Raw genomic sequence first — 23,946 nt, forward strand, 5'->3', positions numbered from 1 at the left:
GGGATGATTGTCACACACACACGTGAATTTTAGATAAATTCTCTTGTTTCCTCACCTCACTTTCTGAGTACCTTTAGGGGGCTCTCAAGCTGCCCCTTGTCACCAGCTCCATTTGTTAGTAGCATCAGGAAAGGTCAGTCCTAGAAGAAACTTTACACCCTTTTGTGAAGACATTATGTAAAAGATGTTAATGTCTTTGAGATTCTGGGGGTAATTATTATCAGAACCCTCTAGAGAGACATTATATGGGAAACTCATGGAGCCTTCCCTGAAGTCCCCAGGTCCAATATAGGCTGAAAAATGGACTTCTTTCCTTCAAGTGAAAAAGGTAAAAATGAGCTTATAAATATTAGAAAATACTTATTTTCAAATACAGGGGTTTTTTTTGTAATGCAATAATATGTAACCTTTATGAAAAATTCAGCACATTTATGGGGAGGGGGCGGAAATACTGCATTTTTTTTGCCATCAGGCAGTGTATACTACCCCAATTCAGAAGAATCTCTAAGGCATTCTCTATCAAGTATTTAATAACCACAACTCCTTCCTTCACCTCATACAGGTTGTGTATTTGCTGCAGGCAGTTCATCCATGCTTCTTCTAACAACCCTCTTAGGGTGATGATTTCCCTGTGCTTTTTCTACTGGTGACATTACAGCTGACCACCCCTTTAGTAAGATCCAGTTAAGCCCTTCTCCTTTTAATTGCAGAGACATCTAAATAATATGCCATTTATTGTCTGCTTAGTTGAAGAGCTCGTAAGTGTTGCTCTCAGCTGACAGAAAATTGTAGTCTCCGAACTGATGAATAAGTGATCATCTGTTATTGCCCTTGTGGGGAAATAGATGTGTTTGCTCTATTGACCCACGCATTTCTGTGTGTGGCTCAAGTTGTCTGCCTCTCAATTCAGTCTCCCACAACAAAGGCACACATATGAAATGCTTGCTTTCTGTTCATAATGAAAACATTTTGACTGCATTTGTAATGCTGAGTGAGAGTTTGCAGTTGCCTGATGTTCAGCAGCTGCCTCAATCTTCATTGCAATTCTTCCCAAATGTCTAATTTTCACATCAGCCTCAGTTAATATCTGTTCTGATACTGTTTTATTCTCTGTACCACAAAGCAGCTGTTTTCCATACACCACTTTAACTGTTCAGACGCGCCTATATAGCTCAACTGTCACAAAATAGCTAAGCCCTTAGGCTCAAAGATCTGGAGAGATGTACGTCACCTAGGGCATTATTCACTTCTTTAAAGCCTGCAGAATCAATTTCCAGCCAGCCAGATACTCCTAAATGTAAGGTTCAAGAAGGTGCCAATCCATTTTTACCTCTTCATAATGAGTATCACCAGCACAGAGGAAGGAACTGTTGGCTGGTAGGTGCACAGGTATAATAAAAGACTTTAGGTGTTGCTAGGTGAAGCCAATTGGTATTTGCTTTTATTTTGTGGAACACCATATGGCAGCTTTTCACTAAGCCTGAGGTCAATCAGATTTCTAGGCACAGAATTATTTACATGAGCATGTCTTTAACCTGCTGATCATTAGGACAGCGCATTTTTCAGCCTGTGCAGCATGCTTTGCCTTGGTGCCTAGAAGAGCTATTTCATTTTTCACTCATGAACCTGCCAAAGTTCATGAACCTGTAAATATTCTGGGAGTCCACCTAAGGATGCTCTGCTCTGTGACCCTGTGGCTCCACACCTGTGCTTTCTCAAATCGATGGGAGCCTATCTTCTCCATTTCATTGCAATGTTTTTACAGTAAGACAGGAAGAGCGGCCTATCAGCTGTTTGTTGGCAATCATCAAGAAGCCAAATGAATGGGCAGAAACATGGAGTGAACTATTTCTGAGGTAAAGACAGATTTTTTCTCTTCTCACACAGAAGGAATATAGAGTAATAAATATTTCCTCTGAAGGACAGATAAGGATTCCTTACTGGTTTTCTTCTTGGTTTTTTGCAGGACAACCTAGTATTTGAAATGAGAAAGACAGCAGAGAGGGTCCTGTAAATGTAGTGTTATAAATCTTTCCTCAGAGGGGAATTGAAAAACGAACAGATGGGCCTGCTGTTAGAAGTGACCCTTGGAATAGCCATATGAGCAGAAATAAAGGAACTTGAGGGACGTGGGAAATCTTTTCAACGAAGACAGATAGAAAAAAAGGGCTTCAAAAGCAGACTGTTTGAGATGTTATGGAGAAACAGGCCAAAAATACAAGGAATTTTCACAAAAAGGCAACATCAGTACAGATGTCCAGAGCCCATGTCCCACCTCTTGCCATACCTTCCCATTACTATCCTATAGTTTATGGGAGAACCTGTATTCGGGGGAACCATGAACCACAGAAACACAAAGAATTAGCAATCAGCCCTACTCAATACAGTTTCCTAAAAAAAAAAATCACAGCCCACCAGTGAGAGAGAATGGGTATCTAGGAGTGACAGTGTCCTTTAAGAGGATTCTTTCTATTCTATGTGCAGTCATGCAATTTAATCCTTAGTGCATTGTGCACAATTTTGCCTTTTCCAAATGTGACAGAAACTGCTTGTACGTTTTGTTCTGGATTGCCCTGCACTTTTTTGTTACTTGAACAAAACACTGTAAAAAGAAGTAATTAATCTGATCTTGATCAGTATTGTGCAGGATGCAACAATGGCATGTGCAGAGAATACTATCTACTCTTGGCAGGCATCTTGCAAAGGTGGGCACCTGGATTATCTTCTGCCTTGCAGCAGGGTAGGTTCTTAAAACATGACAGCTGCGGGCATATACATGGCTCAGAATACATAGCACAGACATCAGATTAAAGCCTGTAATTTTCTGTAGAATACAGAAATGCCATTCTTCACATTTTGAGATAGAGAACTTTGAACGCCATGGGCAGTTCCACGTGTGGAGTGAGCGGCACAACTTCTGCTGAGAAGCTGCCCTACCTGCTCACCAGTCTGCCTGTGCCTGCACCTCTGCGCGTGCTGTTGGCAGCCTGTGAGCTTGGGTTGACCTGTCCCATCTTTAAAGAAGGTACCATCATGATCTTCAGGGGTATTGGTAAAAAAAAAGGAAGCAAGACTGGGTTTGTGGACAGGGTCCATCACAGACCACTGATTCAACTGCAGAAAATGAGTATGCAGCTTCTTATACAAGTAGCTGTAAGTAAGTAAAGAAGAAACTTGTTAGTATTTGATATTTCAGCTTTGGAGACACAGAAAAATCCTGTGCTCCCCTTGCTGGAACATATTTAGCGCTTTCTTAAATGGTGGATGGTAAATTCTTAAGAGGACAATTGCATGCAGTTTAACCAGCTTACAGTAATTCTTTGCTAGGCTTCCTGCAGTCCAATTCAAACAAACTGGTCACTGAGGTAAAAATGTTACTTTTTTTTAATCCAGACATACACAAGGACCTTCCACGAATTATATAAACCAATTCCTCCAAAAATGTTTATATTCTGAGTGCATCATATTAGCAATTAGCAGACAGCAAATAAATAATAGGTGTTAATGGGTTAACACTATTGAAAGGCAACAAAATTAAATGGTACATAATTAAACTGTGGAACACAACATTTACCCTCACCAGCCACTGACCCTGCTGACGAAGACTGCTCTGGACAGTAGCTCAGGCTAATGGAGCCACAAGTTCACCAGGTTCACCTTATCTGTCCCACACACCACCTGGTCAGTGACTGCAGACGGTATCACCAGCTGCTGCCTCCAGTCTCAGAGATGGAGGCTTCCTAACACCATCCTTGCTCTCTCAGGTTGCTTTCAGTCAAGAAACCCTTGTGGCAACTGTGAGAAGAGGATGCAGGTGCTGACCACCAGCAGAAGTAGTGCTGCAAATGATATTGACTTGTGGAGAAAGGTTTTCTTCTGTTTAGTTGTCAGAAAACCGCTCTCTGGAGATGCTGGAAGGTGCATGTTTGTGAGGTGAACTCATTACCACCAGGGCTGAGGAAAGCTTCCTGAGGGTAATCAGCTGCAAAGTCTGATATGAAATAGGTGTGCACACATATTTGGCATTTACCTGCTATTCATATGTTTGATTTTGAAATGAACTGAAAAAATGTACAAACATCAAATATGCTTGACATCCAACACCACGGTGGTAATTTCAAATACAGCCTGTATTTTTACCGTACCCGCTATTCCAATCCAGGCATGTTATCACCCATATAGTCTTTCTTGATGTTGATTCCCTCCTTTAAGACAAGTATGCATACCCAAAACCTTGATCATCAGGATGCTTTATGTTTTCATAGAATCATAGAATCACCAGGTTGGAAGAGACCCACCGGATCATCGAGTCCAACCATCCATATCAACCACTAAACCATGTCCCTCAGCACCTCGTCCACCCGTGCCTTAAACACCTCCAGGGAAGGTGACTCAACCACCTCCCTGGGCAGCCTGTGCCAGTGCCCAATGACCCCTTCCGTGAAAAATTTTTTCCTCGTGTTCAGCCTGAACCTCTCCTGGCGGAGCTTGAGGCCATTCCCTCTTGTCCTGTCCCCTGTCACTTGGGAGAAGAGGCCCGCACCCTCCTCTCCACAACTTCACAGAATCACAGAATCACAGAATAACCAGGTTGGAAGAGACCCACCGGATCACCGAGTCCAACCGTTCCTACCAAACACTAAACCATATCCCTCAGCACCTCGTCCACCCGTGCCTTAAACACCTCCAGGGAAGGTGAATCAACCACCTCCCTGGGCAGCCTGTGCCAGTGCCCAATGACCCTTTCTGTAAAGAATTTTTTCCTAACGTCTACCCTAAACCTCCCCTGGCGGAGCTTGAGGCCATTCCCTCTTGTCCTGTCCCCTGTCACTTGGGAGAAGAGGCCAGCACCCTCCTCTCTACAACGTCCTTTCAGGTAGTTGTAGAGAGCAGTGAGGTCACCCCTCAGCCTCCTCTTCTCCAGGCTAAACAACCCCAGCTCTCTCAGCCGCTCCTCATAAGGCCTGTTCTCCAGCCCCCTCACCAGCTTTGTTGCTCTTCTCTGGACTCTCTCCAGAGCCTCAACATCCTTCTGTGGTGAGGGGCCCAGAACTGAACACAGGATTCGAGGAGCGGTCTCACCAGTGCCGAGTACAGAGGGAGGATAACCTCCCTGGACCTGCTGGTCACGCCGTTTCTGATACAAGCCAAGATGCCATTGGCCTTCTTGGCCACCTGGGCACACTGCTGGCTCATATTCAGTCGGCTGTCAACCAACACCCCCAGGTCCCTCTCCTCCAGGCAGCTTTCTAGACAGACTTCTCCCAGTCTATAGCACTGCACAGGGTTGTTGTGCCCCAAGTGCAGGACCCGGCATTTGGCCTTGTTAAACCTCATGCCATTGGACTCTGCCCAGCGGTCCAGCCTGTTCAGATCCCTTTGCAGAGCCTCCCTACCCTCCAGCAGATCAACACTTCCACCCAGCTTAGTGTCGTCCGCAAACTTCCTAAGGGTGCACTCGATGCCTTCATCCAGATCATTGATGAAGACATTGAACAGGGCTGGACCCAGCACTGAGCCCTGGGGAACCCCACTTGTCACTGGCCTCCAGCTGGATTTCACACCATTTACCACCACTCTCTGGGCCCGGCCATCCAACCAGTTTTCCACCCAGGAGAGTGTGCGCCTGTCCAGCCCAGAGGCTGACAGTTTCTCAAGCAGAACGCTGTGAGAAACTGTGTCAAAGGCTTTGCTGAAGTCCAGGAAGACCACATCCACAGCCTTTCCCTCGTCCAGTAGCCGGGTCACTTTGTCATAGAAGGCGATCAGGTTAGTCTGGCAAGACCTGCCTTTTGTGAACCCATGTTGACTGGGCCTGATCACCCGGTTCTCTTGCATGTGCTTCATGATAGCACTCAAGATCACCTGTTCCATGACTTTCCCTGGCACTGAGGTGAGCCTGACAGGCCTGTAGTTTCCTGGGTCCTCCCTGCGGCCCTTTTTGTAGATGGGCACAACATCAGCCAGCCTCCAGTCCAGTGGGACTTCCACAGTCTTCCAGGACTGTTGGAAGATGATGGAAAGGGGTTTGGCCAGCACATCCGCCAGCTCCTTCAGTACCCTAGGGTGAATCCCATCCGGCCCCATAGACTTGTGACTGTCCAGTTGGGCTAGCAAGTCTCTGACCACCTCCTCTTGGATCATGGGAGCCTCATTATGCTCCTCTAGCTCCTGGGTTTGTACACAGACGGAACGACCCTCCTTACGACTAAAGACTGAGGCAAAGAAGGCATTAAGTACCTCAGCCTTTTCCTTATCCCCTGTTACTGTTGTTCCTTCTGTGTCCAATAGGGACTGTATGGTCTCCCTAGTCCGCCTTTTATTATTTATATATTTGTAGAAAGATTTTTTGTTATCTTTCACTGACTTGGCCAATCCAATTTCTAGCTGAGCCTTAGCCCTTCTGATTTTTTCCCTACACAATCTCACTTCCCTCCTGTAGTCCACCCAAGAGGCCTGTCCCTTCTTCCAGAGGCCATAAACATTTCTTTTCTTCTTGATATCCCTCAAGATCTCTCTATTCAACCAAGCTGGCTTTCTCCCCTGCCGGCTTTTTTTCCGGACCACGGGGATGGCTTTCTCCTGAGCTGCTAGGACCACCCCTTTGAAGAGCTCCCAGCCCTCCTGGGCTCCCTTGCCCTTGAGTACCGTCTCCCATGAGACTTCACCAACCAGCCTGCTGAAGAGATCAAAGTCTGCCCTCTGGAAATTTAATGTTACCGTCTTGCTAACCACCCTCTTCACTTCACCTAGAACAGAAAATTTTATAATCTCATGGTCGCTTAGTCCTAGGCGTCCACCTACCGCCACATCCCCTACAAGGCCTTCTCTGTTCACCAACAGGAGGTCCAGGAGGGCACCTTCCCTGGTTGGTTCATTCACCAGCTGTGCGAGGAAGTTATCTCCCACGCACTCCAGGAACCTCCTAGACTGCTTCCTTTCTGCTGTGTTGTACACCCAGCAGATATCAGGAAGATTGAAGTCTCCCACCAGAACGAGAGGCATCGATCTAGAGATTGACCGCAGCTGTTTATAGAAGAGCTCATCAGCTGCTTCTCCTTGGTTGGGTGGTCTGTAACAGACTCCCATCACAAAATCTACATTCTGGTGGGCTCCTCTGATTTTGACCCACAGGCACTCAACCTCCTCATCACCACAATCCATCTCAATGGAGTCCAAGTCCTCCCTTACAAAGAGGGCTACCCTGCCTCCTCTCCTACCCTTCCTGTCCTGCCTGAAAAGCTTATACCCCACCATAGCCGTACTCCAGTTATATGAGTCGTCCCACCACGTTTCCGTGATGGCAACGACATCATAGGCCCCTTGCCCTACGACAGCTTCCAGCTCTTCCTTCTTATTTCCCATGCTGCGTGCATTGGTGTAAATGCACTTCAGCTGAGCTGCCGAGCCTTCAGCCCTCCTAGAGGGAACAGGGTTCGTTCCCAACTGCCTGGTAACTGGAGTAGTTGACACCAGAGTGCCTGCATCTCCCTTAACACCCCGAGGTGTGTTCTCCCCCACTTTTTGTGCGGTGAGGTACTGGTGGTCCTCGCCCGCGCACCCTCTCCCAATCACCAGTGCCCCACGTCCAGGCTCGTTCCTGTCTAGCCTGGGCTCAACCCCCTCCCCCTTCACATCTAGTTTAAAGCTCGATTTATGAGCTTGGCTAGGTTTCTGGCAAGGGCTTTAGCCCCCCTAGGAGACCCATGTGTCCCGCCCTTAACGAGAAAGCCTGGGGGTGCGTGAGCCCCTCCATGATCAAAAAAGCCAAAGCCCCTCTCCTCGCACCAGGCTCGGAGCCAGGTATTAATCGAATTCTTCATCCTGGCTTCCCCCTCCTCTCTATTTAGCATTGGGATGGAGCAGAATACTACTTGTGCCCCTTCCTTTTAGGTAGTTGTAGAGAGCAATGAGGTCTCCCCTCAGCCTCCTCTTCTCCAGGCTAAACAACCATATAGTCATATAGTCATCCTTCAGCACCAGATAAACAATGCAGAAACAAGAGGACATTTTTCATGACCGTGGAATCCTCAAGAAACACTGTGTTATTTTACTTAGGCATGGTAAGAACATCCTTCTTTACTTTCCAAGTTGACAAGACATAAGGGAATGAATTTAAAATATATTTGTTCTGGATAAGTTTTACAGACACAGTGAAACTTTAATATGTCCATGACTTGCTCACTTCTCCCAGTATGCTCCTGAAAAGCAGAATAGCATTGAAAGATGGAAACCTCAGAGAGCCAGCAGTCACAGGTTTCCCCTAAACCAGGGTCAAACCCCATGCTCATCAATTCTGTGTAAAGTGGTTTCGGTAAATCCAAATCAGGCACACACTGAGCAATGCAGATTTCTCATAAATGCCAAGACAAAGCCTTTTACTTTGAGTTGACTGAGAACAGACAGGAACCAAATTGTAGTTCCCACATGCAAATGCTGACTCAACATCTGCAAAGTTTGTGGCACAAATCGCCTTCTTTTTGGTTAGACTATCCTGAATAGAGGAAATTACACATGCAAACAGGGATGCAATCTTCCTTATACCCATCTGCATGTTGTTCATTAATAACATTCTATCAGTTCACAAATATCACTGCCAAATCAAAACGGCTATCTATTATTTGCCCAACAGCTAGACGTTATTTTCCTTCATTACTCAACCTGCTTTAGTTTGATCCCATAGAAGCTTAAAACCGTGGAAAAAAAATATGGCCTCTATGGAAAATTGCTATGGCATTGCAAAAGACGTAGAGCTTGCCAAAGAAAATGAACTCGAAAAGCTGTTTTCCTTGTTTATGTACTCTCTCCAGGCCCTCTTGTTTATATAAGGGCTCAATATATGATCAAGTTACCTTGCGTCAGCCAGGTTGTGGTGATTATCTGTGTGTGCACTTTTGGCCCGTAGCGAATGCATGAAATTTTAACTCAGTTTAAGCCCTTTTCACTGCAGGCAAACTTAACACATCTTACCTTACCTCCCCTGTGGGATGGCAGCGTGCATCTAACTTGCACCCAGTGATATGCTACATCCCAGAAGCCTGACACTGTGCCTGAAACCTAGGATTGTGAAAGGCACCCTAAGAGCTCTGGGACAGCTGCTTTTTTCTTCTGCAAGTGTATTGCACAGACACACAAATGAAGGACTTACCTGCCATGCCTCAACTTTCTTAATGTCTGCACAGGATCCATTAGTGAAGAGTCCTTTCCCAGGGGTACAGGTATATATATCCTGCAAGGCATGGGCTATAGAATACACTGCCAAATACACGTTATAGGATATCCGCAAGTGTGTGTAGTCCATGTATGGTGTCTCCACGCTGGTGATGTTCTCATCCCCTGTGCACGGAGGTCGGAAGGCAGCTGTTCCATTTCCAGCTCCCGGTCCTTCTTCATGGCCCTTGTGGAAAGAATTTGAAGTTGGAGAATTTTTTGACCCATCAGGGAGATAGCAGTTAAACGTCTCTTCCCAAAACTCCTTGGCAAAGCCATTGTTGGTCGACTTCTTGGGATGCACTTTCTGCAGGAACTCACGGAAACCTGGGATCTGTCCTGCCTTCAGTGCAAACCCAATGGTGCTGCCAATGACACGGAAGAACTCTGGCATGGCTATCAGGGAGGAGCTGGCCCAGGCCTCACTCGCCAGCCAGATCTTGCCAGTGATGTTTCGTCTGACGATCTCTTTGATGAGGGGCTCCAGGTCTGGGCCACTGGAGAAAACAACAATAACCCTTGCCGTGGAGTTCTGGATTACCTCCACCACCTGCTGGATCTCCTCTTCATCCGAGTATTGGGAGATGAGCTCACTAAAATCAATGCAGATGTCTCTCTCCTCCGCCTCCTCACGAAACTTTTCAATCCCTGGCCGGCCATAGTCATCGTCGGCTGCAATTGTTCCCACCCAGTTCCAGCGAAAGTACTCAATGATGTCTGCCATTGCTGTGGCCTGATGTTCATCATTGGGGATTGTGCGGAGGAAGGACTTGAACTGGTTCTTATTGCTCAAGAGACGACTGGACGAAGCATAGCTGACCTGTGAGAGCACAATAAACAAGCAAAACACACCATGAAGTGAAACACCTGGGAATAAAATGCCCACATTTACCTAGCATCACTCTCAACCAGTGTAACCTTGGATGGCATGCAGAGGGAGCTAAGCGCCACACTGGCAGCCACGTACTCTTAGCCTGTGAACGCATATGATCCACTCAGAGAGTCTCTTCGTTTTAGCTTTGACTGTCTTAAAGAGGCACACATACAGGAGCAGCTGCTCGGACTTAAGAGACTGGAGGAAACTCATGTCCACCTGTAACATCAATAATCTAAGGGAGAGAGACACTGAGACTAGCTTAGAGGAATGGCAAAGAAGTGAGCTACAGGTGGCCTACATGCACCTTGCCGCACTTCCTGCCAAATGAAACATGAAGAATTAATCTTTTAGATAAACAAGAGCAATGCACATAATTCAGAAAAAATGCAGGCTTCCTCTGTCCTGAGCTACACATGAGACAGCATGTATTGCCATCCTGAACCTACTCTGAGGAGTCTCTCTTTGCCTCTTACCTCAGCCTCCATCCTTAAACACTCTCCATCAGGCACCATATGCATGGTATATATAATCCCTGCCAGGTGAAGTAAGGAGAATGTGATGCTGACCTGCAGAGTGTTAAGGTAATGCTGGTCAATACTACCTGAGCGGTATCTCCTGATTGCTGGCCAGAACCAGCAAAGAAGCCAGTAGACACTCCAGACTCCATGAGCCACTGTGTTTTACAGTTAAAATGGGATTTGATTTCCTTTCTTAATGTTATCGAGAAATACTTTTTCCCCCCTAACCATAACAAGTGTCATATTCTCTTAAGATATAATATGGATTTTCTACAAGTAGGAAGAAAACCATAAAAGCCAGAAGAGAATAGTTGAAAGACCTGGCAGACTTGTAAAACTCACTTATCTTTCCATTCTGTGACTGGCACCTGAACTCTTTAGGACTGACTCTTGCTTTGAAAAAGTCTTCTATAAATAGTTCATTTTGTACAAAGCAGAAATTTACAGAAAGCCTCGTCTCTTCCTTAAACTCTGGCAATTAATATTTCCGCAAGAAGAAAGAAAAGGAGGTCTCCTAGCACAGTTTCAAGGGCCACAGGAGCAAATCATCCTTTGACAGACCTATGCTCCTCCCTGGATAGACACTTGCCCAGTGCTACTCTCATCAACTAACACTTAGCGCAGGGGGCACAAGCAAGGTACCCCACTCCCGCATATGCTGTAAGTGCATACTGAGGTGGAACACTGAGAAACAGACCTGGAGTCATAACATTTACAGTTTCTATGTCGACAGAATAAGTAATAAGCCTTAACATCAATTGTAAAACATACCTCCAACTTGTACTGAAATGTAGGGTCTATTAAGGATGGATTTGCTAATGGCCTTGCAAGGAATGGCAGCAATAATGCATATTCTAATGCTGCCCAACAACTCCCAGTTTAAAAGCCTGCTTTCAGTTGTCATACTTCACCACCTGGCTGAGATTACATTCCAGAATTGAACCTCCTGACATCTATATGTTTCAGCAACTTCCTTGTAGCACAAACACAATTCCCTGTTCAAAGGGAAGATCTTAGAACTGCAAACATCTCTTACTTTCAGTCCAACCCGCCAATCATTCTCAGCTGGCCTTGTTCACCTGGTAATGTGATGTGTAAATTAAAAATATGCCTTAAAATGCCATCACAGTGTTTATTACACGTGACCTTCCAATGCTACTCTGGGCAATATTTAGAGAGCCTGTATTGGTGTTAGCTTAAACCATTCTTGCTCTGCTCAGAGCCTGAATGTCCATTTTTTCAGACTCCTGTCAGAGAGTCAGACTGATAACATTAAATAGACACGATACATCACTGCGCACCAGGCAGACAACAATCCTTCTTTCTTCATTTGTGGTACAGATGGGAATTTGAGCCCTGGCTGAAATAAAGACTGAGAGTGCAGCGTGACACAATCTTGATACAAGGACTTCGGTAAGCTTTTGCATCTGTATTCATTTTAGAAGAGGAATTGGAAACACAAGGCAATACATAAGTGGATAAGGCCAAGCACTTTTTCCAAAGTTATCTTTAGTGTGGAAATCTAAAATCAAGAGCAATAACATTAAGCTACAATATGCCAGTCTTATAGTCTGCTTAGGTCTTGGTAGAGCAATAAGTTTGTTAAACAAAAGGATGGGACCATGGATGCGGGCACTGGCCCCAGAGCAGACAGCAAGAAGGATGCTCAGGCACAGGAGCTGGCATAATTACACCACAGAATCACTAGGTTGGAAAAGACCCACAGGATGATCGAGTCCAACCATTCCTATCAATCACTAAAAACCATCCAGACAGATTTGATAGGAACGGTTGGACTCGATGATCCGGTGGGTCTCTTCCAACCTGGTTATTCTGTGATTCTGTGATTCTGTGATTATCCCAGACCAAGGCGGGGCGTATCCACACACTCTCACAAATCCTGTTTTGGAAGTCTTAGGGCAAAAGAAAGGTAGGTCAACCCAGAAGAAACCTGCACATCACCTGATCAGCAAAAGCAACAACTTTACAGATCACCTACTTGAATGATCAAATACTGAGACACCTTAGAGTGGCTGTCAATGAATGAGTTCTGCCTTAAGTGAGCTCTGTGGGAGTTGGTCATGACTAGGCAGTGACCATGGTGAAGTAACACCACAACTAATCTGTCAAGGCTGGCAGCTGCCAATAACTGACCTAACTCACCCGTGTTCACAGACTAAACCATTCTAGAGGACTATAGTCCTTCTCAACTATGTTGCTGTTGGCTGAATGTTATTGGCTGCTTGGTAACCTTTATGTCTGGGGATTGCAGATTGCTAGGAAGTCACATTTTCACCATCAGAAAGCCCCTACATTTTGTATTGTTCCTGTCATTGGAGTTCTATTGGAAATGGCAAATATTAAACAAGCCATAGTGGCTGAACTCTCTTTGAGGCCTTCTGGTGCGCAGTTAGGACACATTGGCAGAGAATGAGATGGAGAAGCTAGCACAGCCACTCCATGTACTGGCTCAAATACATTTCTGGAAAATGTGAGCCTGAAGAATTCTATCTCTGACTAGAAAAATTATTTAGTTTAATTTGATAAGTTTGGAGGAAAGTAGATTGCCTTCTTTCGTGTAAACTGTTGTCCTACTTTAGAAGCCAGTGCTACTCATGGTGTTGCCCTTCAACCCTCCAAGGACGCACTGTCCCACCTCACTGAACAATGGTGTATATATATAAGTGAGTTGATGTAGATACATGACGTGACATACCCTAAGCTAACCTAACCTCAAGTAACCTAAGCTAACATTAGCATAATATATGCATCACATAAATTAAAAATTATTTTAATACAGTAATAGTGATGCATTAATAACGATATTAATACTGTAATGTACTGTGCTTACCAACTGCATGGCCAATTTTAATAACATTTCTTCTTTCCTCGTGTGCTTTATCCCTTTTACCTTGGTTTCCAGGTCTATTACCTTCCATCGTTCCTTAGAAACACTAGTAGAAGCTGATTGCTGTCCTTTGGGGGCCATATTGAATGAAAATAAAGTGTCTATAAGACCATTTTCAAGAGGATGTTATCACATCTCTATGATGTTGTTCACATCTCTATGAAAGCTCCCTCGTTAAAGCCCTACCTTGTTGGTTGGGGCCAGTATTCCTGCGCTTAAGGCCATTGAGATTCTAAACCTTCCTTTGTTTGAAAGAGAGATGGAGTGTGTAAATCATAGAATCATAGAATAACCAGGTTGGAAGAGACCCACCGGATCACCAAGTCCAACCATTCCTATCAAACACTAAACCATTCTCCTTAGCACCTCGTCCACCTGTGCCTTAAACACCTCCAGGGAAGGTGAATCAACCACCTCCCTGGGCAGCCTGTGCCAGTGCCCAATGACCCTTTCTGTGAAGAATTTTTTCCTAATGTCCAGCCTAAACCTCCCCTGGCAGAGCTTGAGGCCATTCCCTCTTGTCCTGTCCCCTGTCACTTGGGAGAAGAGGCCAGCACCCTCCTCTCTACAAGCTCCTTTCAGGTAGTTGTAGAGAGCAATGAGGTCTCCCCTCTGCCTCCTCTTCTCCAGGCTAAACAACACCAGCTCTCTCAGCCGCTCCTTGTAAGACCTGTTCTCCAGCCCCCTCACCAGCTTTGTTGCTCTTCTCTGGACACTCTTCAGAGCCTCAACATCCTTCTTGTGGTGAGGGGCCCAGACCTGAACACAGTATTCGAGGAACGGTCTCACCAGTGCCGAGTACAGAGGGAGAAGAACCTCCCTGGACCTGCTGGTCATGCCGTTTCTGATACAAGCCAAGATGCCATTGGCCTTCTTGGCCACCTGGGCACACTGCTGGCTCATGCTCAGTCGCTGTCAACCAACACCCCCAGGTCCTTTTCCTCCAGGCAGCTTTCTAGACAGGCTTCTCCTAGTCTGTAGCACTGCATAGGGTTGTTGTGCCCCAAGTGTAGGACCCGGCACTTGGCCTTGTTAAACCTCATGCCATTGGACTCTGCCCAGTGGTCCAGCCTGTTCACCTCCCTTTGCAGAGCCTCCCTACCCTCCAGAAGATCAACACTTCCACCCAGCTTAGTGTCGTCCACAAACTTGCTAAGGGTGCACTCGATGCCTTCATCCAGGTCATTGATAAAGACATTGAACAGGGCTGGACCCAGCACGGAGCCCTGGGGAACCCCGCTTGTCACTGGCCTCCAGCTGGATTTCACACCATTTACCACCACTTTCTGGGCCCGGCCATCCAACCAGTTTTCCACCCAGGAGAGCGTGCGCCTGTCCAGCAGCAGTGCAGCAGTGCAGTACCTTGTCCTGGTTCCATCATGTACTCAAAGATTCCATCCAAATAGCAATACCCCCAGCTGTAAATAAAAAAGAAAACTGAAAGCATACCTGAGGTATGTAAAACAGTCCCAGCAGATTGGCCACAGCAGTAGAAATGCCAGAGCCGGTTGCCCCCACAACGGCAATGGTGGAAGGGATATGTTCTGAGCAGTTGCAGAACTCGTCCAGGTTCAAGGAGTCTATCTTGTTCTGGGCCACAAAACTCAGTGTGGCCTCAAGAGCTTTAGATACTGTATTGCAAGTGTCAAATATCCTGTATCCTAGGGTCATGTTGGGAAGGAGAGTTGGGCTACTGTTTATTTCTTCTATGGCAAAGATCATAGCCTGGAGCCAGCGGAAGCCTCGGAAATTATACCTGGCGGAACAATAATAAAAATAAAATAGAGTGAGAAGAAGGAAAGAGGAGAGGAGAGGAGAGGAGAGGAGAGGAGAGGAGAGGAGAGGAGAGGAGAGGAGAGGAGAGGAGAGGAGAGGAGAGGAGAGGAGAGGAGAGGAGAGGAGAGGAGAGGAGAGGAGAGGAGAGGAGAGGAGAGGAGAGGAGAGGAGAGGAGAGGAGAGGAGAGGAGAGGAGAGGAGAGGAGAGAACTGAGACAACAAGAGAGTAAAGAATTCCAGATACAAAAGGTAAAAGCCACTTACGTGATTTCTTGCATCCTGCTAAATTTGGGAATTTTCCTTTTATGTACAGTGGTTACAGAAGAGGCATGTATGTGCTACAAGGTTTTGTTCTGGTTTCAGCTCTTCAGTCAGGGAAAGTTGAAAGAGCCTAGGATGTTGGCTCTGGCCTATCCCTTCTGCTCAGTACCCTAAACCTCGACCTTGTGATTCCTGAGCAAATGCTCTGGCACAAAGCTATACCTACGCCTGGTTTCCTTCCAGGCTCCTCTGACGTGTTTCGGAATGCAGATGGCAGTGTCTGCTAAGTCTGTGCTAAGCATGATGCTGCCAAGGACTGAGGCTCAGGGATAGTCAGTGGCTCCTGGTGGCTTTAGGCAGCCAGAGTGAGATGAGACACAGCACTGGCATGCCCCTTGATACAAAGGTACCTGGTACCTCTGCACAGGGGAATTTTGCCTTGCATCACATGCTTTATGTTGTGAAGGAGCACACAGTCAACCTGTTTATACCAGAGAACAGACATGTTGTAAATGTAAATCCTAACTTCCTAACTTGTTAATTAGATACTTCAGTGTTTTCATTAAAGGAGCTTGTGAGATGCCATCAGAGCTAGCCTGTGAAACGATAACTATTTTTTGAAACCTCTTCCATTCTCTAAAATGGAGCAGTTGAACTCTCTGATGCTTCTTAAATGTGCATGGAGCTGACCCAGAGTTGGGGAGTGCAGACAGAGTGTGCTGCAGGACCTAAGAGTCCCCGTTTAGAGCATCACCTGGGCTGGCAATGAAAGAAGCTGATGTGCGGTGGGTGATTACAATCTAAAAATGAGAGAAGCTTTTTGGTGGAAAGCACCAGGAAAAAAGTTGCTCTGATATGTGTTATTCTCAAGTTTTACCTACTGTGTTTTCTCCTGTAAAGTGTCAAAAGCACCCAGCCTGAGAAGGTGCTGTGTTTTAGGGTAATTCAGTACACTGGCAAAGTGTCAAAATTGTTATGCTTGAGACCTATTAGAAAAACTGCTGGGCCCCAGAGCTGGAGGTGCTTGGGGAAACAGCCTGCCTATGAACAGATCCTATATGAAATGGTAAATTTTAGATGTCACATTTTGAGAGATGTTTCCATCACAATGGCGAGGATTTCTAAAGATGAACTTCATGAAATCACAAGCTTCCAATCTCTGAGATATATGACCTGAACATTTTTTAACTGCTGGATTAAATGCGTTGCTTCCAAAGCTAATGTTAGCTATGCCTGACTTCTTTGAAGCTGAATGAACACAGCCACACTACTTCCATTCTAGGAGTTTTATCTGATTTATCTGAGATCAGAAGCTCTAAAGATATCACATCTAAGGCTTATTTTTAAGACTTAAAAACTTCATTTATTCAACTTCACTTCACCTGCTCCAGACATCTTTGGCCAACTTACAAACAAGGTTCTGCTCTGAGGTTGTACCTCAAAGATCAGCACGGTTTTGTTACAAACCTCTTCAAGTCAAAAAGCTTGAGGCCAATAAAAACCAAAGGGACAGCTAGCTATTTTAAGATCACTCTTTAGAACATGTGAGCGTGGGTTACCGTTAGAAGTAATTTGGCCATTTATAATATTTTTTGCTCTAGTTCCAAACCATTAAGTAGTGAGATGCAATAGAAGAGCTTTGAAATAAAAGGACAAGTCTCAGACTCAACAAGGCAGTGAATGGTGCATACTGAAAAAAGATGTGCTGGGCACACCACACTGCCTCACATGGTCAGTAATACTTGCTGGGATGAGTGGCAGCAAGGAGGGGTTTTGTGACACTTCTTTTTAAAAAGCTAAATGTGCTTGCAGATATTTTTAATTAAAATGAAAATTGGATTTGAAGCAAGGAACTAACTATATTCAGACTCAGAGTGTAAGAGGGAAGTATCTGAAAGCATTTTATATATTTAAAGGGAAGTCTACCGAGAAGCTGGGAGTACCGCTACACTACTGCAAAAAGCTTCACACATTTGAGTGTGTGTGAAAGTAAATTTAAGCCTGCTCCCATCAAATTATACAGGTAGACTATGACATTATTTTGCCTGCTTGACAGAAATTTGTCTTAATTTTTTTTTAATGCTGCAAGCTGGTATCTTCAGGTGGTATCTTCAAAAGCAGTGAGAACTGAACTGTCTTCTCCTTGACTTCAAAGAATATATTTGCCATTTAATTCTGTAGGTGCGGGATAAGGCCCATGATACACAATTGATAGTATTTTCCTTTCTGACATATGCTCATGATGAGTGTTCATTTACAGCATAAAGCCTGTACTTCAGGTACTTGAGTTTGGATTGGTTTTATTTTAGAGGGGAAAGGAAGGTAAGAGTTCTTTTCTGGGAGCTAGGCTCCAAAATGTCTTTGAAATGCTTTTGACAATTTACCTCAGACAAGCTTGAGCAGGAGACCTGCAGTTCTCTTCAGTTGCACCTCTGCTGATTGAAGCACCCGCAGATTAGCAGAAGAGGATCAGATGGGATGGAGACCAACACACCTTTCTCTGTCTCCTCTAATACCTGATAGAGCTTCAGGCAAAGTCCAGTTTGGTAGCTGATACAGTGCTGTATCAGTACTGTAACAGAGTCGACACGTGTATGGTCAGATGAAGGCAGTGCCCCTAACCTGGTCTAAATAAAGTAAGATTTCATGCTTCCTTCAATCCCTCTGAATGGAAATTGTGTGGATAAATTCTCTCCTACTGTACTGTAAGACCCCAGCCAGGGGCTGCAGACAGGCTCTTCTTGGCTTGCTGTGAACATGAATGGTGGATAAGAGCAGTCTTTGAACCTGGCAGCAGGTTAAACCGATCCAGCTGGCTTCGTGTGCCATGCTGCTACTGTGACTAATAAGGCTAGTCATTGGAATGCTCTGTCAGCCATGCACAAATTTGACTGGTAATGTCCATGAAGAAGCTGTAAAGGATTTGCTAACAGAAGCAAACTCTTCATTAGATTTCCAGAATCTTTAAATAGCCACCAATACTTTCTTGGTGGAAAATAAGCAGCCTCCAAAACTTATTTTCTGCTATATTACTTTACAGGTACATTGGCATAGCCTTTTATTTTAACATTTCTGAGATGTACACTATGAAAAGTGTCTGTTAAGTTCTAAATGAGAGTTTAATGTAAATAATTCAGTGGCCAAAGACACAGATAAGAATATTTATTTACACTCAGTTCTTTAAATGTTTCCCCTCTGATGCCTATTCTCTCACCTGTCAGAGTAAGCAACCCACTGATCTTTCTATTCTAAGCCAGAAGCACAAACAGGGAAAGAGAAGTTAGAAACAATTCCTCCATAAATCCTCATTTTAATTGTCGAATCTGCAGGGGGTCAGATTATCTTTGCAGCAGCCCAGTTGCCTTGATAGTAAACTCACAAGATCTCACTGATTCCTGCATATTTCTTTCTAGCTGGTCTGTCCAGGGGTGCACAGGATAGCTTAAATGTCTCAATCAATGTTACAAAATAAGGGTATGTAAATTAAGGGACATAAGCTCACTGCATAGTTTAAACTCCCATAGCTCCATCCCCAGTTTGTTTGCTTGCTTGTTCATCTGGTTCAGTTTGAACAGCTCATACTGTCTGGATCCAGCAGGAAAATTAGTCCTGAACCCTGTTTGTCTCCATAAAGGAATAATTCACAGCCTCATGTGAATTCATGACCTTCATTTATCAAAACTTGGAAGGCACTAAACTAAAAGCAACAGAATATGAAGGAATAGAAGGAGAAAGTAATATGAAAGCAATATTTACATTTTATTTACCCTCCAATATCTGACAGGTACTTTTATTTAAGATTGGTGGCAAAGCCTGCATATGCCTCCCGGCTCACATCAGTACTCCTCTTTTTCTAGTGGTTGTATGCACATACTAATTTCTCTGTCCTCTCTAGATTTCCAGTACATTAAATACATGTTATTGCTGCTACTACCACTGCTATTACTAAGCTATGCAAAGGGGAGACCTTCAGTCATTTGTTGGATTCCTGCAGTGAGTAGGTATAATGAGCTGCTTGCTACCCTCAAAAGGCAGGGCTATAGGTATGAGGAATTATGCAGTCCAAAGAAAATTTAAAAATACAAAAAAGAAAAAAAAATCAGTAGGTGGGTGGAAGAGAAAGAGGAAAAGCAAATAATTTGGTCTCTGTGAGAAAGTTCTAAACATCATGTTATGCATTCAGATCTGCAGTGGGATGAGCAAATACATTCAAAAGAGGCAGAACTAAAATTCTGTGTTCTCTCAGACAGACTTAGTGAGCTAAAGTGCCTTGGAGTTGTTCTTTGTGAAGTCCTGCACTATGACATGAGGATGATGCCTCCCCATAGTTTCACAGCCATATAGCTATGTGTCACCATGTGGGACCTTAACTAGATTGCTGATCAGAATACAGAGAATATGTATTAAAAATTATGTTGTGGCAATACTGTATTGCAGCTCAGTAAAGATATGTCTACACTGTAAACAGTTTATTACAATAAGAGTAATCATAGAATCATAGAATGCTTTGGATTGGAAGGGACCTTTACAGGTTGTCTAGTCCAACCCCCCTGCAGTGAGCAGGGACACCTTTAAGATGGGGCCTCCACTACCTCCCTGGGAAACCTGTTCCAGTGTTTCATCACCCTCATTGTCTAAATGTACCCACCCTTAGTTTAAAACTGTTCCTCTCGTCCCATCACTTACACTCTCTGATAAAGAGTCCCACCCCATCTTTCCTGTACCCCCCTTTAAGTACTGGAAAGCCACCATAAGGGCTCCCCAGACCCTGCTCTTCTCTACGCTGAACAAACTCAGCTCTCTCAGTCTGTCCTCGTATGGGACATGTTCCAGACCTCTGATCATCTTCATGGCCTCCTCTGGACCCATTCCAACAGATCCATGTCCTTCCTGTGTTGAGGGCCCCAGAGCTGGACGTAGAATCCATGGCTATCACCCATCTGGGAGAGACATTTTCCTATGTAATAAAGAGATTAAAACCTGTACACAGTCATCTAAAAAGGGTCTAAAACTGATTTGTCTCATCTTTGCAAAGACAGACCAGCACCAGAGGAGGCTCAGAGAAAAGGCAACAAGGACAGTCAAAGGTATGGAGTAGATTTAGCACCTTTGGTTTCACTGGGTACAGCCATGCTTATAGTCTTTGAGTGGATTTTCCACCCTATAAAAATTTTTCACGCTACAAGACTGGGGAGATTTTACTTTGGAAACAAACTACAGTCTATTGTTTTTTCCTCTTCCCCAGAAAATATGTGTTCACTCATTCCAGACTAGACACCTGTCCAGAACTGAAGGAACTCAAATGTGGTATGAAAGGTGCTAGCTAACAAGTTAAAGAATGTATTGGGATCTCAGAGTCAGATGCACAACCCAGCCCCAAGCTACTACCTAATAATGGAGTCCAAAACCACAAAGGGCCACAATGGTTGTTTTGTGAGATCTCCATGCAAGTCCAGTCAGAGGAAATTTCTGACTTGAATTCTGCTTAAAATAGAAAAATAATTTCAGGAAAAACATCTGCTCTCTATTTAACAGGTGCTAGTAACAAGGAAAACACCAGAGCACATAAATTGTCCCTTGGGTTAATTATTTTCATCAAGCAAATCTGATGACCCAGCTCAAAAAGTCTTCCTAATCCAATCTCTTTTGAATTAAACCTCTGCTGGAAATGGACATTTTCTAGTAAAGAAGGAGCTTCCAGTCATCTCTGGTCCAATCATCCCTTTGTTCTTGCTGTAGCTGCTGCTAGCTTTGCAGTTAGATCTCTGCCTTTCATTAAGTATTCTCTCTCCATTCACATTATGCTATTAACTCACAATTTATCCAGCTCCTTGAAGGAATGTGGCAAAATGGCACAAATAGTTCTTCAGTCTACTCCTCTCTTCAGCTCCCACAGCTCTTGGTACAAGGGTAAGAGAAACACAGATTTTATCCAGGCAAATGTCAGGTAAAGTATGTCTCCTAGCAGATCAAATACCACCTAGAAGGATCTCCCATTGTGTCCTTAAAATGGCTGGTCTGGCTTTTCAGGATTTGCTTGAAAAGGATTTGTTGGCAGTGCTACCTCATTAGCAAATCTTTTGGCAACTAGGCACTTGTAGTACTCATGGGAAACATTCTCCTGTGATCTGTTCTAATAATGGGACCATATCAAGGGAGCCACCGAGGCTGACCCAGCACTGACAGAAATGAAAGCTATGTTTGGTTTTCAAATATCTGTACTGTCCTGCCTGCCACCTGGAGCAGGTGAAGAAGACCACAGAGGTGAAATTATCCATTGCTTTTCAGCGTTCCACTTCTAAAATGCTGCATCTGGGAGAGAAAAACCTGCTGAAAATCTGGCAGAGCTTCTTACTTCATGGACATTTCACATACATTTTGGTTCATGACTTTCTTGTACATGTGTAGAAGAAGCCAAAAGAAACCCTGCTTACTTACATTTCTTTCTGGGTTCTTACTATGAAACCATCTGGGGATGATCTCATCACCTAGATGGATGTGCCCTGCTCATTATCTCAGCAGGACACCACACCTGGAATCTGCAAACATACCAGGAGTGCTGTCAGCCATTCTTCAAAACCATCTGCACTAAAAAAAAAAAAACCATCTGTACTAAATCCCCTGTCTAGGATGAGAGGTCCAAGTAATTCCAGATATATAATTTTCACTTATGATTACAGAAGAGGTTCTATAACACTGAAGTGTTTTCCCGTGCATGGTCATGACAAAATTCCACATCAATTTCTTATGTTTTGTTTATATGACATTTCAGTTGCAATCAGTCTCTGTCACACTTTATGTGTATTATGTGCACGGTTGTAAAATCTTCATAAAAATAGCTCCACTTTAACAATAAGAGACTTTGTTTTCATGTGAATTTCTCCCTCAGGGCTAACTGCCAAAGACTTAAGATGAAACCTATATGCACTGCTTACACAGAAGAAAAACACTTTGGGTGAGGAAAGCCCAGATGAGGAGTTCAAGTCTAGGATTTTATAAAGGTCCTAAAGAGATGTCTATGCGTTCAGTGAGATTTTTCAAAACACATGATCTAGCTCACTTTCACCTCTTCACTTGTTTAGGCAACAAAACAGTTCGCAAAGTCTTAGAAGATGAGAGGCAGAACTGGAAAAAAACAACAACCAAACAAAACCTGATTTCTAAACTATTCTGTTATGCATGACTGTAATCAAATAAACTTCAGGGAACTATGGGTTATTTTCCACCCTTCTCCTAGAAAAGCTGATTTTCAGATACTGTTTAAATGTCCACAGTGAATAGACAGATAGCTTTGTGCGTTGCCAGCTTTGGGTAATACAAGGATCACCCTTTTGCACTGTCCAACTATTATTTATGTTACTGGTTAATATATGCACCTCCTGTCTTTACATGCCTGTTTTATTCTGTTATTTACACCATACTTTCCCATTGCCTCTACAAGCGTCAGGTTACAGACTGTATTTACATATCGTATAGCACATCGCCTTTTACAACAAAGTGGAAAACTCCCCCCAAAAATCTTTTTTGTTTTTCTTTTCATGGCTCACCTTATACACTCCACTGATTCTGGTCTTGATTTTAGATCCTGGTCTTTAGCAGCCACTCCAAAATGAATGGGGAACAATCCTCCGAGAATAATGTCTCCCTTCTTCTGTGCCCGTTGGTTTGGCCCATAGGCAGCTGTGTTCCAGGTAAACAGCAAAAGAATCAAGCAGCAGCTATATAAAGTCATTGTTCCTTGTTTCACCAGGGGGTTATAGGATGCAAAATTGGAAAAGGTGATGTAAGAAAGCAGATGTTGTAATGTTGAAGCTTTTCCTTTCCTTAATACAGCATGGAGAGGATTTGGGACACATGTCTGCAGGGAGATAAGCAACAGGGTGGGATCCACAGTGCTGGTGTTTCTCCCTCTGTCTTCTCCATTGCAGAACAATGATTCAGCAGTCCTTTCTTCATAACCAAAGCATTATGGAAAGCCCATCTCTGAGAACTGTAAAAGAAAGACGTGAAAAGTGACCCACAGCTACACACCAGGACCCCATGCTGCCACACCAGTTCTGCATTGTTCCGTCAACTTCTTAGTATGTTTCCATGGCCACTCCACTCAACAACCTGCATAGACAGACACCTTTGACCACAAACCACATAATTTTGACAGAGTAAGTCAGACACCTCAGCAATGCCAGCCATATCTGCTCAAACAAGTATTCTCTTGGATGCCTAATTATCACGAGGTGGGTGTCTTCCTACCATCTTCCTATGGTTCTGCCTGACTCTGGTCACAGGAGGCACTGCAAAACTCATGACTGGACCTCCAGGAGCAGAATACACCGTGAGAGACTTCACTGGGAAAGTGGAGAACAAGGAAGAGTCAAATGCAGTAAGAACCAAACTTT

The 23,946-nt window shown here is 44.3% G+C and overlaps 1 protein-coding gene across 2 annotated transcripts in view; it reads right to left on the reverse strand.

The window, feature by feature from the left end:
- The window catches only part of LOC138725395 (extracellular calcium-sensing receptor), a 79,793-nt gene that overhangs the window by 21,459 nt on the left and 34,388 nt on the right, over nt 1–23,946 (reverse strand). For both annotated transcript variants that reach the window (XM_069866299.1, XM_069866308.1), the window contains exons 2-4: nt 23,098–23,540; nt 14,963–15,269; nt 9,149–10,030 (exon numbers count right to left, since the gene is read on the reverse strand). In XM_069866299.1, coding sequence (XP_069722400.1) covers nt 9,149–10,030; nt 14,963–15,269; nt 23,098–23,282 — 1,374 coding nt within the window. In that variant the 5' untranslated portion in view covers nt 23,283–23,540. The remainder of the gene's footprint in view (nt 1–9,148; nt 10,031–14,962; nt 15,270–23,097; nt 23,541–23,946) is intronic.

The sequence above is a fragment of the Phaenicophaeus curvirostris genome, chromosome 1 (assembly GCF_032191515.1).
Source record: "Phaenicophaeus curvirostris isolate KB17595 chromosome 1, BPBGC_Pcur_1.0, whole genome shotgun sequence".
NCBI lineage: Eukaryota > Metazoa > Chordata > Aves > Cuculiformes > Cuculidae > Phaenicophaeus > Phaenicophaeus curvirostris.